Source organism: Propithecus coquereli, unplaced genomic scaffold (genome assembly GCF_000956105.1).
Source record: "Propithecus coquereli isolate 6110/MARCELLA unplaced genomic scaffold, Pcoq_1.0 Scaffold76, whole genome shotgun sequence".
NCBI lineage: Eukaryota > Metazoa > Chordata > Mammalia > Primates > Indriidae > Propithecus > Propithecus coquereli.
In genome coordinates, this window is record NW_012153729.1 from 7,782,414 (window position 1) to 7,795,583 (window position 13,170).

The 13,170-nt window shown below is 50.7% G+C and overlaps 1 protein-coding gene across 1 annotated transcript in view; it reads right to left on the bottom strand.

The window, feature by feature from the left end:
• The window catches only part of FBF1 (Fas (TNFRSF6) binding factor 1), a 22,691-nt gene extending 11,932 nt beyond the window's left edge, over window positions 1–10,759 (bottom strand). The window contains exons 1-12 of the mRNA XM_012662215.1: window positions 10,714–10,759; window positions 9,729–9,802; window positions 9,158–9,185; window positions 6,182–6,272; window positions 5,477–5,528; window positions 4,715–4,765; window positions 3,574–3,715; window positions 2,932–3,012; window positions 2,229–2,348; window positions 1,773–1,905; window positions 1,502–1,635; window positions 839–935 (exon numbers count right to left, since the gene is read on the bottom strand). Coding sequence (XP_012517669.1) covers window positions 839–935; window positions 1,502–1,635; window positions 1,773–1,905; window positions 2,229–2,348; window positions 2,932–3,012; window positions 3,574–3,715; window positions 4,715–4,765; window positions 5,477–5,528; window positions 6,182–6,272; window positions 9,158–9,185; window positions 9,729–9,731 — 932 coding nt within the window. The 5' untranslated portion in view covers window positions 9,732–9,802; window positions 10,714–10,759. The remainder of the gene's footprint in view (window positions 1–838; window positions 936–1,501; window positions 1,636–1,772; window positions 1,906–2,228; window positions 2,349–2,931; window positions 3,013–3,573; window positions 3,716–4,714; window positions 4,766–5,476; window positions 5,529–6,181; window positions 6,273–9,157; window positions 9,186–9,728; window positions 9,803–10,713) is intronic.
• Window positions 10,760–13,170: the final 2,411 nt, after the last annotated feature.

Here is a 13,170-nt window from a genome sequence, read left to right on the forward strand (position 1 = left end):
CTGTCTAAAAAAAAAAATTACAAGCACAGACACGTGTCCAGAGTAAAATCAGTTGGTTCAAGTAGGTCCCAGGATTTCCATCAACAGCCACTTTGCTACTTGTCCATTTGCTCAGCCACTGCCTACATTGGTTACTGACCAGCGGCAGCCGGTTCCCATTCTGGGAGTGGGAGAAAGTCAGCATGTGCATACAGCTACCCAGACAGAAAGAGAGGCTGATAAAGCCAGCGTGGTGATGTTAACAACCGCTGAGTCTGGGCAAAGGCTGGGAGACAGCTCCTTGTACTCTTCCGTAGGTTTAATGTTACTTCAAAATACAAAACCTAAAATACGTACTGGGAGAAAACTCCACATTCAGAAAAATCACTGATTTAATTTTTGTTGCAAACTGGGAGGAACACACTTTCAGGACTGTCATGGCAGGTCCGACGGCGGTGTTCCTGGGGAGTGCAGCCTGAGAAGCCCCCATGGAAGGCCAGTGGTTCTGCTACCCCTTGGGCTGTATGTTCCTCAGGAGCCAAGTGACATCACAGCCTCTTGTGGCTTTCAGGGTCTTCAGGCGGGGGCAGGCCCACCTTCTCCTGTCCTTTTGAGACTGGCCTGGGCACTGACAGCCCAAGTGGAGACGGGGCTCCCGCTCGGGGGCCATTGCCACCTCCTGCCCAGGCAGGCAGGACTGGGCAACCTCCTTCTCCCCCAGCACCCACAGAGCCTAGGGCCCTGCACACTGTGGCTTCCCACGAAAGGCTGTCGGATGGGATGGGGGAAGGCTGCAGGGGCCTATCTTCCCAGTGGCCATCCTGCCTCAGAGCCCAAGCCCCCTGCAGACCCCTCTTACCTGACCAACTGCCGGCGGGACTGCCGGCCCTTGGAGGAGCCCACGGTGGGCTGATAGGCTCCGAAGGTGAAGTCCTCATCGTCCCAGGCATCTTCATCTGTCAATTAAGGGGCTTGTGACCACGATGTAGAGCAGGGTAAGCCAAACTCTTCTGCAGCCGCAGAACTCTTTGTCTAAAAAAAGCTGAACTGGCAGCTCAACGTCTAAGATGACCAGAGAAGCTGTTCTGGGGGAGCAACTGCAAGATGACGGGGAGCTGGGAAGATGCACTAGGCAGGCCCTGCCCAAGATCCCCTAAAGCCCAGTGAGCTGCGCTGTCACAAGGACAACTCCCAACAGATGGCCTGTGGGCCGATGCTCTGAGAAACACTGATCCAGAACAGTGTTTTTCAAACTGTGAGCAGCTGCCCATTAGCGGGTGGAGAAACCAACTCAATGAGTCACAATCAGTGTATTTCTAAATCAAATAGCATCTCAATAAAAAAGAATATCGAACAACAGTAATGGCTAAGTATTATCTGACGACGCTTTTGTCTCAGTTATAAATGTGTAGCACGATATGTGTGTATCATCGTGTAAAGCTTATTTCTCATCACGGGTGATGGTAACAACCTGGTCTAGAGGCCCGCCTCCCCTTCCCTGCTGACCCCCAAGCTTCCTCACCCTGCGGCCTCTGGTACTTCTTGTCTAGCTCGAACTCCCTGCGCTCCCCTGTGCCTGGGCAGGCCAGCAGTGTGGTGGCAGTGCCTCGGCCCAGCAGCTCATCCAGCTTGGAGCGTGCAGGACGGGGCCCTTCCCTGCAGGATGGGATGCAGGACAGGGACGTGTGACTACAAGGGGCTCCTGGGGCACCCACGCTGTACCGCCCACTAGCCTTTCCCGGGACCTAAAGCAGCAGCCTGGCCAGGGGCTTTCTGCGCACAGGGATCCTTACTGGCCTCCCATCTGCCTCCTCTCTGCACTGGGGCTGTCTCCAAACCCCAGGGCAGCCATGATGTCATCCCCGTCATCAAACAGTTCTTTCTTTCGGACAGGGGTGTCCCCAGGAGTCAGAGGAATAGAAGGACCTAAAAGAGAGAACACAGGCCCAGTGCCTGCAGCGGTCTTGCCCTCAACTGTGATACGTGAATAGGAGGGGGGATGTTTCTCTGCAACCCTGACTTTGGGTGGGGCGGCAGGCATTGTACTTGTCTGGCCTGCCCACGGGACAACCCCACCCCCCCTGCACCCAGACTCACGTATCCCACCTCCTTGTTCTTAGACACTGATAATTTCTTTATCCTGGACCTTAGACCTCTGGTCCCCATTCTGCTGAGGTTTCTGGTTCTTCACCAGTAAGGTCAGTTAGCCTGTTGCCCCCAGGATGAGAAATGAGCCCACTCCTTCTTACCTTGATCTCTGACTGTGCCGGGGCTCTTGTCAGAAGCAGCCTTACTCCCCGTCACGGGCGGCTTCTTGGCGATTTCTTCCTCATCATCGGAGAGAAGTCCTGCCAACGGGTCCTCCGAGTCTCCCAGCGGAAGGGAAAGCACAGGTCAGACTGCAGCACTTAGTTCAGGAAAAGCAAGCCCAAAGCTGAGGGAGTTCTTACTCGAGTCCAGATTTCCCGCTGCTCTGAGACATGAGCAAGCCCCTCAGCGCCCGGATGGGGCCTGTGCTCAGAGGTTTGACACCCAGACAAGGCTCAGCCAGGGGAGAGGGAGTTGGAGGGTGGCCATGGGCCTGCCGGGTCCGCCCTGGGCTCGCCCGTGGGGCCTCTGACTCTGCTGGCTGCATGGCCTTTTGGAAATATCCCCATGGCATCAAAAGAGAAGTAAAACATTCGTGCATTCATGAAGGGAAAGGGACTTTTTCCTAAAGTATAAAATCTTCAGTTTGATACCCGGCTTCAAAGTCTTTGCAAATGAGTAACCAAATATCCGAGCCAGGACATCACCAGACCCTCCCTGGATCCACGAGGAGCTGAACCTGTGGCACCAGCTTTCTCCTCCCGTAGACACACACCGCAACCTGGCCTTGGGCAGGCAGGCATCACCCAGGCTACTCCCCCCTCAAACCAGGGTGTCCCAGAAACATGACGGGGGCGATGGTACCTCCAAAGGAAAACCTCCTGTACTGATGCTGAGGCGAGCTGCCGGGAGAGGGAGGTGGCTTCTTGGTGGCAATGGTATCCCCTGCAGGAAGCAAAAAGAAGACAACGTTGTGGGCCTGGGTCCTCCTGCCAGGGTCCTCCTCCCACACCACGTTCTGGGGCTCTGGGAAGGGTGCACTTCTTCCTGGGAAGCTGAGGGCTCACGACCGTGAACAGCCACAGGAGGGGTCTACGCCTCAGTTCTCACACGGTTCCTACCTCCTGCCCTCCTCGTAAGGAGTCACTCCCAACAGAGACATGGGTTTGGGAGATGCACAGGCTACCCTATGACAGTCCATTTTTTTTTTTTTTTTCTGTTTTTGATTTTAGACACCCAGCTGGTACCAAACGACTGTCCATTTTAATGGACAGAGTTTCTCCAGGAGCTTCCCGTGTTGGACTCAGAGGGACTGAACAGCCCCAGGAAGGGAGGAAAGTCACCTGTCCCCTCCCCACTGTAATCACTCCTACACACACGCACAGCTGCTCCTGGGACTCTCCACCCCGGGCAGAGAAAACCCACAGGACACGAAAGCTTCCTTCTAAGCATCTTCCATGTCCCCAAGGCCTCCCCGGTGGCTTCAGGGTGCTCCTTCCCATGCACCTCTCTCGTTGGCTATTAACTTGCCAGCAGGTCTGGGGTCACTGGGCAGTTCTTCTTTCCCAGGGCCCTTTGCAGCTCTTTTGCTGGAGGCCGGATTAGACTTCTTCAGACCGAAAAGGTCAGCATCCATGTCGTCCAGGTCCTAGCAAAGCAGGAGGGATGGAGTATGACAGCTGACAAGCGGATGAGGACTCCCATCTGAGATGGGCAGCTGGCACCCAGGGGCAGAATTGTGAGAAATCACAGGATAATGAGAAAACTGGTGAGAAAAGAGGTGAGTTAGGAAAGAAAAAATCGAACCAAAGGTAAGCAGAGGGTAGGGAGAGGCATTAGCTAATTGTTCTGGAATGAGAGACTCAAAGTCACAACCAAAGACTGAGTCAGTGGACTTGCGGGTCATGCCCAGGGGTCCCAGCCGGCTGGTCCTGGGAAGAGAGATTTCAAATTGGGTTTAAAGAAGCTGGTTCGGACACAACGGAACACACATAAATTCTTTAGAGCCCCACAGGGCTGGAACCAAGAGCTCAGCCTTAAACCCAGGGACTGTAGAAAAATGGGTTAACCAGAAGGGACATGAGGCCAAGGGACAGACAGGAGGTGCTGCTGGCTGGAAGGGGAGGGAGAGAGAGGCAGCCCAGGCCAAGCTACCCGAGCACTATGAGATTATGTTCTTATCAACTGTTCAAAATTGATGCTTTAAAAATTCCATTGCAAAGATCAGCTTTGGGCTTGATCTAATGACAGCAGTGCCCATCTGAAGGGGATATGGCAGGGAATGTGGAGAGAAATACGGAGAAAGGGTAAGAACAAATGTCGGAGGAGACAGTCTCCCCTCTGTCCCCCTAGGTGGGGAGGGGAGTGGGGGGGCCCAGCCAGGTGAGCCTTCGGGTAGGGCTGGCCCCGCTCCACCAGAGGCCCGTGGCAGAGACTGTCCACTCTCTGTAAACCAGGAAAACTGGCTCATACCCAGACAGGCAAGAAGGCCAACAGCTCATGGCTGAGCTCCATTCTTGCACCAGGAAGGCTCAGAAACATGAGTTGAAAAGGGAGAAATCAGAGGGAGAATGAAGCCCTGGCATGAAATATCACTACGTGCCCCCGCCTCCAGCCCCCACCCCAATTGTGCAAGCTGGTTCCTTACCTTTATGGCCTGCAGCAAAGCCTCTGGGTCTGCATCTGAGATATCTGAAACCTAAGTCCACAAGAAGAACGTTAATTAGACAAGGCCCAAAACACTCAGGGCTCTGGCCCCTTGCTTTAGGGCAGACTGCTGGCAGGAGCAGAGCTCAGCCAACGGAGCCTTAACAGGAGGGTCGCTGTGTCTCCCGCATTTGGGCTTGGCTGTTGTTTCAAGTCAAACCTGCCTGGTTGTGGAGACCCAGAAAGTGCTGCCACTTTCTCCTCCTCCCAAGCCAGAGACCTCGTCCCTCACAGGACTGAAGTTCTGCAACTTCCCATGCACGTGGCTGGAGAGCTGGGGAGTTTATGACGGGAAAGGGGCAACACCCGAGACTCCCACGGTCGCTAGGCGCTCTCCTTTCTAGCTCACCTTACTGGTGGAAAGGAGAAGGACATTACTTTGGATCCACTAGGCAGCCCTTAGGAATTATTCTGCTTTAAGAACAAACTGGGCTGGTATGGTAGCTCATGCCTATAACCCCAGCACTTTGGGAGGCAGAGGCAGGAGGATCGCTGGAGCAATCGTACCACTGCACTCCAGCCTGGGCTCTGGGTGACAGAGTGAGACTCCGTCTCTAAAAAACAGCAACCTCTTCCCCCACAAAAGAACTGAATGCAGAGACTTCTAAACCCTTCTATGAGTAGCCCCTTGGCCACAGTGCCCATCTCACTACTTTCAGGGATAAGAAGAGAGGCTCAGGACTGGAGAATGGGCTGGTCTCACCTCCGCATCAGCTCCTGCCAGGCTTGCCCTGGGGCCGTCTTCCAGGAGGGACCTGCAAAGGGGTGGAATCAGCACCTCTCCTCATCCCCAGGGCACTAGATGGCTCTAAAAAAGGAAGAGTGGCTTACAGAGTCCAAATGAACTTGGACAGACTTCTCCAGGAGAACAGAGTTGCTAAAAGGTATTTCACGGGCCACCTAATGCTGTGATTTTTAACTTTTTTTAAAGTAGTAGAGCCGCTTAAAAAAAAAAAAAAAAAGAACAAATTGCTAAAAACCATAGGTAAGAGAGAAAAAAACAACTGCTGTAGTTCTGATGAGAGTAGAGGGTGGGGAGCTCACAGAGCACCTCCCTTCTCTCTCACCTGTTAGTAGAACCTTAGAACGAACACAATTTGAAAATCCCTGATCTAGGCCAATCCTTTTATTATGAGGAAAAGAAAAAAAATTGAGGCTCAGAGAGGTCCAGATATTGCCTAAGGTCACACAGTAAGTAGCACATGTAGGACAAGAATCCAGGACTTCTGACCTCCACTTCAGTTCTCTTTCAACTCCCCCAGGTGCCTCCAGCAGCTGGAAGCTGAGGGAAGGGGTGGAAATTACTGACATTAGAAGCTCCACATGCCAAGCAGGAAGTGGGGGGTAGAGGGCAGAAAGCATCTGGACTGAAATAGGTCATGGGTGCCCAAGCCGCTCTCACGCTTACTTCATTCTGGCCTTTGAAGGAAGAGCCTGAGATACACCTGTGGTGTCTCTGGCACGTGAAGCTTGTTTAACAGGTTTCTCAGGTGGTGTCACTGGCAAAAAAGAAAACAGAAGAGATATCATTCAGCTACAGAGAGGTGGAGTCAAGATGAAAAGGGTGGTGACTTCCCTCACCAAGCTATCTCCCAGACTCTCCCACTGAAAGAAAGGTGTGTTTGGAGGGAGGAAACTGGCCCCATAGGCAGGTCCCAATGTTACCCCTTGAAAAACCTGTATGGGGGAAAGGGTGGTGAGTCAACTCCAGATGCCAGCGAGTGCCAAATGAAGAGCCCAACCCAACTGAACCACACCCCACAGAAAAGCAGGAGCAACACTTCCACTGCCCAAAATTGCAGGTTGGGGCCAGGCGTGGTGGCTCATGCCTGCAATCCTAGCACTCTGGGAGGCTGAGGCAGGAGGATTGCCTGAGGCCAGGAGTTTGAGACCAGCCTGAGCAAGAGCAAGATCCTGTCTCTACAAAAAAAATAGATGAGGCCGGGCGCGGTGGCTCACGCCTGTAATCCTAGCACTCTGGGAGGCCCAGGCGGGCGGATTGTTTGAGCTCAGGAGTTCGAGACCAGCCTGAGCAAGAAGGGAGACCCCGTCTCTACTAAAAATAGAAAGAAATTAATTGGCCAACTAAAAATATATATAAAAAAAAAAATTAGCCGGGCATGGTGGCACATGCCTGTAATCCCAGCTACTCGGGAGCCTGAGGCAGTAGGATCGCTTGAGCCCAGGAGTTTGAGGTTGCTGTGAGCCAGGCTGACGCCATGGCACTCACTCTAGCCCGGGCAAAAGAGTGAGACTCTGTCTCAAAAAAAAAAAAAAAAAAAAATAGATGAATTAGTTGGGTGTGGTGGCTCACGCCTGTAGTCCCAGCTACTGGGGAGGCTGAGGCAGGAGGATCGCTTGAGCCCAGGAGTTTGAGGTTGCAGCGAGCTACAATAACGGCACTGCACTCTAGCCTGGGCAACAGAGATAGCTCTTGTCTCAAAAAAGAAAAACAAAAAATTGCAGGTTGGAACACACCGGCTTGTGCTTTGTGGGTTCCTGCGGGCCATGTGGGGGAAACCTAAGCCTCACTGTCCCTGGTGAGCTTTGCATGACCATAGAGCCCTGCTCCTCAATACAGCAAAGAACACAAAGAATAATGGATTAGTATCCAGAATATATAAGAAACTCTTACAACTCAACAATAAAAAGACAAATAAAAAGGATCAAAGGATCTGGAACAGAGACATTTCTCCAAAGAAGATACACAAATGGCCAGTGAGCACGTGAAAGCTGATCAGTATCACTAGTCACTAGGGAAGTGTATATGGAAACCACGAGAACCCATTTTATAGCCAGAAGGATGGTAATAATCAAAAAGACAGAAAATGAGCACTGGCAAGGATGTGGAGAAACTGGAACCCTTTTACACCGCTGCTGGAAATGTAAAATGCTACAGCTGCTTTGGAAAAGTGGTTTCCTCTAAAAGTTAAACATACGGTTTCCATGTGGTCCAGCAGTTTCATTCCTAGGCTTATATCCAAAGGAACTGAAAACGTACGTCCACTCAACAACTCGTACGCGAACGTTCAAAAGAGCATTATTCATAACAGCCAAAATGTAGAAATAACTCAAATGTCCATCAGCTGATGAATGAATAAACAAAATGTGGTCTAGCCACGCCATGGAATATTACCTAGCCATGAAAAGGAGTGCAGCACCAACATGCTACGGTGCGGATGAACTGAAGATCTTATGCTACAGGAAAGAAGCCAGATGCAGAGGCCAGTTCTTGTATGATTCCATTTTATATAAAATGTCCACAATAGGCAAATCCATGGAGACAGAGAGTAAATAAGTGGTGGCCCAAGGTTGGGGGGAGGGGAAGAGGAGGACTGATTACTAATAGGCCCAGGATTTCTTTAAGGGTGACGAAAATGTTCTAGAATTAGGTAGTGGTGAGGGTTGTACCACTTTGTGAATACCACCTAGCCACTGATTTGTACACTTTAAAGGAATGAATTTCATGGTATGTGAATTATATCTCAATTAAAAAAATAAAACAAGCCTAAACCAGTGGATTCTTGGGAAGAAGCATTTACTATCATCTCCTAGAGGGTCACCAAGGACATCATCGGTGGAGCCTGGAACAGAAAAGGGGCCACTGTGACTTCAGGAGGGAAGAGCGGCTCTAACACAACTTAAATGCAAGACTTGCCCGAGGGCCTCAGAGTTTTCAGATGTTGAGACTTTGGTTTAACTCTCCCTTCATTGGCCACGGAGATGTTTCCCAAGTCTCTAGCAACAAGTCAAAATGCCTTGTTGAAACACCCTAGGGCAGAATTTAAAATAACTTTCTGAAAGGAACACAGTATAGATTTTCAGTAGAACTTGCATTCTACCTGCCTTCCGATGACACACTAGCCCACCATCAGTCTTCCAGACTCTAAACAGAGCTCAGCACAGCTCTTTGGAAAAAGTGACCAAGACTTCTAGGTATCTGCAAGCTTCTTTCAGACCACTAGTCTCCTTGTACCCTTCCATCTGAGACGCCCCCCTGAACTGGTCTGGACACACCCCTCCTTGGCCACTTTCTGATGGAGGCATGTGGGGGAAGCCTAAGTATGAACACTGAATTAGTTTTCCCATCTGTCTTAAATGCCTTTAGCACCCTTAACCCCAGCCATTAACTTCTGGATTCAGAGCCCAACAAGAAGGATTCTTCCCAAAACCCCATCTCATATTTATTTCTGAATTTCTCTGAGGGCCAATGAGACAGCATAAGGAGTCCCCTAGGAAGACTAAGGCTGCCTAGGGAATTATGGCAAAAACAGCAAGCCTCTCACTAAGAACATTTAAACATAGACATGTCTAAATTATTTTTGGACCCAAGGAAAAAAGATACATATTTGGCCTAAGGGTGATGTTCCATCTGTCCACTCACCTTTCAATCCCTTCTTGGTTTTTGGTGCCTAAAATGGGAAAAACAAATCATATCAACAAAATCAAACGGTGAACATGCGTTGCAACCAGAAATGCAGCATGAATTGTTTTGCCTTTTGCCAAGTCGCCAGAGGCAGGAGCACCAAAGGCATTTCGAGACAGAAGTCCTTTATGGTTCCCTGGAGTTTCTGAGAACAGCCTTATTCAGAGCATGGAAACAGCCCCCACAAACCAGCAGTGGGTGCCAATTGGTCGGCAGGAGTAGATCTACACGCAAACACTGCCAGCCAAGATGTCACGTGAGTGGAAATGTTTTCTTCTATTCCATGCCCCTGACTCCTTCATACCACAGACACTTAAAAATGCTTCCAGTTGGACATTGAGGCTCAGAAGAAACTTTGTTCACTGCTTAAGTCTGATACAATGCCACCTCCCATCACTCTTCTCCAAGGACCACATCGTGGTCCTTGCCGCCCAGCCCCCAAAGCACTCCACGCAGCCAAATATCGGAGGGGTGAGGGGTGTGGGGTGGCGCTGACATTTCCCAACATCTGCCTCTGCGCCTTGCCTACCATTTCAAGGTTCGCAGATCCTCCACAGCACTGTCCCGCTCATCTGAATTCTGCCCACGTCAGGCTCATCTTTCCTAATGAAGAAAATTAAAGTGGTTGCTTAAAAACAATATAGCTTTAACAGTGCTTGAGTCCAAGGGCCATCAAGGCTTCTCTTACTTTACCCATTCAAAAGGTCAAAGTCCATTTGCATAAATTAAAAATTCCTTATAGGGGTGCAAATCAGATAAGAAACAAAGTGCTGGCCGGGCGCCAAGGGCCAGGCACTGGCTCACGCCTGTAATCCTAGCACTCTGGGAGGCCGAGGCGGGTGGATTGTTTGAGCTCAGGAGTTCGAGACCAGCCTGAGCAAGAGCGAGAACCCGTCTCTACTAAAAAGAATAGAAAAAAATTATCTGGACAACTAAAAATATATATAGAAAAAATTAGCCGGGCATGGTGGCGCATGCCTGTAGTCCCAGCTACTCGGGAGGCTGAGGCAGAAGGATCGCTTGAGCCCAGGAGTGTGAGGTTGCTGTGAGCGAGGCTGACGCCATGGCACTCTAGCCTGGGCAGCAGAGTGAGACTCTATCTCCAAAAAATAAAAAAAAAAAGGAAAGGAAAAGAAAAAAGAACCAAAGTGTTCTGGATAATGTAACGGCTTTCCAAGACTTCGCGAGACTTCGCGATTATTCGGACAACGTGCAGTAGCCATCATCCCTTACCAAGAGGATGCAAGAAGTGGCAGGTACCCATCTCAGAAAGGAGGTGGGTGCCTGGCTCAATGGCTGAAACCCCTTCCCAGACAACACCCATGGTACTTTCTAGGCAGCATTCAGCACGACAGCGGGCGTGAAGCTCTGGTTACCCCCTGACTCGATTTTCACTGACGGTGGAAATATTTCCTTTCACTCTGGCTGTAAATATGGCTCACCCTCTGGGAACAGTTTTCCTCAGTGTTAGCTCTCTCCTTCCCCCTCCTCCACTATGCCAAACCCAAACCCACCTTGGGCACACCCGGGAAGGAGGGAGTCCGAGGGGCTCATGTCTGTCTCCCCCGCGCTGGCCCGTCCTGTATTAGAAAGTGTATCTGGGGTTACTGCAGAGTCCCCTCTGAATGCGTTTCTCGTTCTGTGCAGCGGCAACTTTCACCACCCACAGGTCCAAACGTGTTTTGTCTCACGACGCATCAAGGAACTTTGCCATGTCCTAGCGATCCTGCCCCGACTTCCCAGACTGCAGGAATTTTCTAGGAGTGGCTGTAAAGGCCAAAGGGCCGTAGAGTAACATCGCGCTGCCGCGTCGATGCAGCCAACTCCGGGGCAGGCATTTTTCAAATCCCAAGCCCGCCTCCCGGTCCCGAGCCTCCGCGCCGCCCAGCCTCCTCCGCCCGCGCCTGTGCTCCCGCAGCCCCCGAAGGCTCCCGTAACGCGCCGAGCCCGGCAGGCCCGCCCGGCCCCGCCGCTCCCGCTTCCGGCCACCGGCGCCCCCCGCCGCACCGCCAGGCCTCGCGCAGGACGGGGCATCCTGGGAGCTGTAGTCCGCGGCAAACGCCCGCCCGCCCGCCATGGGGCTGAGGGGCCGCCGAGAGGAACCACATCCCCCAGGGGCCCGCGGCGCAGCAGGCCGGGCCTCGGCGGGCGGCCAGGCGCATTGCTAGGAGCTGCCACCCCGCCACTCGGGCCAGAGGTCGCCGGGCTCAAAGGCGCTCCTGGAAGACGGCGCTCTTCTGAGGGCTGACTCGACTCGTGGCGGAGTGGGGGCCGTGGGAAATGTGTTAATATTGTGAACCCACAAATAATTATGTATTTATTCCACACCCCAAAGTTGGAAGTGACCCTCCTGTTGAATGATTGAATCAAAGCTGCCTAGCCAGAATGGAACCCAACACTGTCACCCAACAAAAAGATACGTAACGCTTTTTCTAGTGTGTGCTAACTATGGATTTTATTAAAGGTTATTCTATTTCACAAAGGAACGAACAGTTTGTGGCTTGGCTTATCCGCAGGCCAATCAGTGCTGGCGGGTCATCGGTGTCCAGCTGTGATTCGCATGCTCTGGCCCCCTGCAACTCGGTGTACGCCCGCCCACCCCACCCGCAGAGGACCCAAACCAGGGCTGGGGAACAATACAGGCTGAATGCATCCGTCAGGTAGGTACCAAACTCAAACCACAATGGTAAAGGGAAATAATGGTAGCAAGAAAATTACACACTCCAAAGGATACAAGTCATTTAGCTGAATCCATAGCATTTGGAAGTAAAATGGTATTTACCAAGTAGTCAGCAGTCTAAATATTATGTGGAAGATCACACATTTGCTACCCCAAAATGATCTATCAGTCATCAGTATTGTAGCAAAACAACTTATTTTGGTTCAGAATTCTTAAAATCACTCCATGATCCTCCCAAGACAACTAATGGCCCACTTAAATTTATGGCCAAACCAAACCAAAAAACTCTGGAATCTGGAATTCGCAACACCTAGTAACTCTGAAAAAGGTTCAGTATATGTTTCTGTGTTTACTATCATAGACTATAGGAATAGGTAGTGAAATTTCTAAGTGTGGCCAAATAAAAGCAAAACTCACCATCAACATTTTAAAATAAGTCATTTTAGTCATTTACAGTGGCTTTTTCTAATCCTTCAAGAATGTAGTAAGTAGTCCACTAGCTGAGATGACCTCCCTGCATTATTTCATGGAAATGATCAAAATCTTTATCTAAGTTAGGACAATCAACAAGACTTGGTCTCAGGTAGAATCATCAACTTCTCAGCACACCCCTCTAGCTGTAGTAGCAGCTACTGCTTGAAGACAACCTGTATACTGCAGGCATACCCTCCACACATAAAAAGATTCACAAGTGTTACAGACCACCCACACTTAAATTCACTTCCTTTCTAGTAAGAGGGATGGAAAGAACTCAAAAAGAGAGGAGGGACTTTGAGCAGCAGGTGTCTAAAGAATTATGGATTCCCAGAGATGTCCAGGATTATGAATTTGGACAGTTGTTTTTCTCCAGCCAAAGCCCTGAGGTGAAGAAAATCCAAGAATTAAGATCTAACACGTTGGTCGGGCGCAGTGGCTCACACTTCTAATCCTAGCACTCTGGGAGGTCAAGGCAGGAGGCTCGCTTGAGCTCAGGAGTTTGAGACCAGCCTGAGCTACGACAATGCCACTGCACTCTAGCCCAGGTGACGGAGTGAGACTCCAAAAAAATGAAAAAAACAAAAAAAGATTTAACATGTTAACTTTAGGAACTATAAAATACCTCCAGGTATATGTAATTTTTTTTTTTTTTTTGAGACAGAGTCTCGCTCTGTTGCCCAGGCAGGCTAGAGTGCCTTGGCATCAGCCTCGCTCACAGCAACCTCAAACTCCTGGGCTCAAGTGATCGTACTGCCTCAGCCTCCCCAGTAGCTGGGACTACAGGCATGTGCCACCACACTTGGCTAATTTTTTT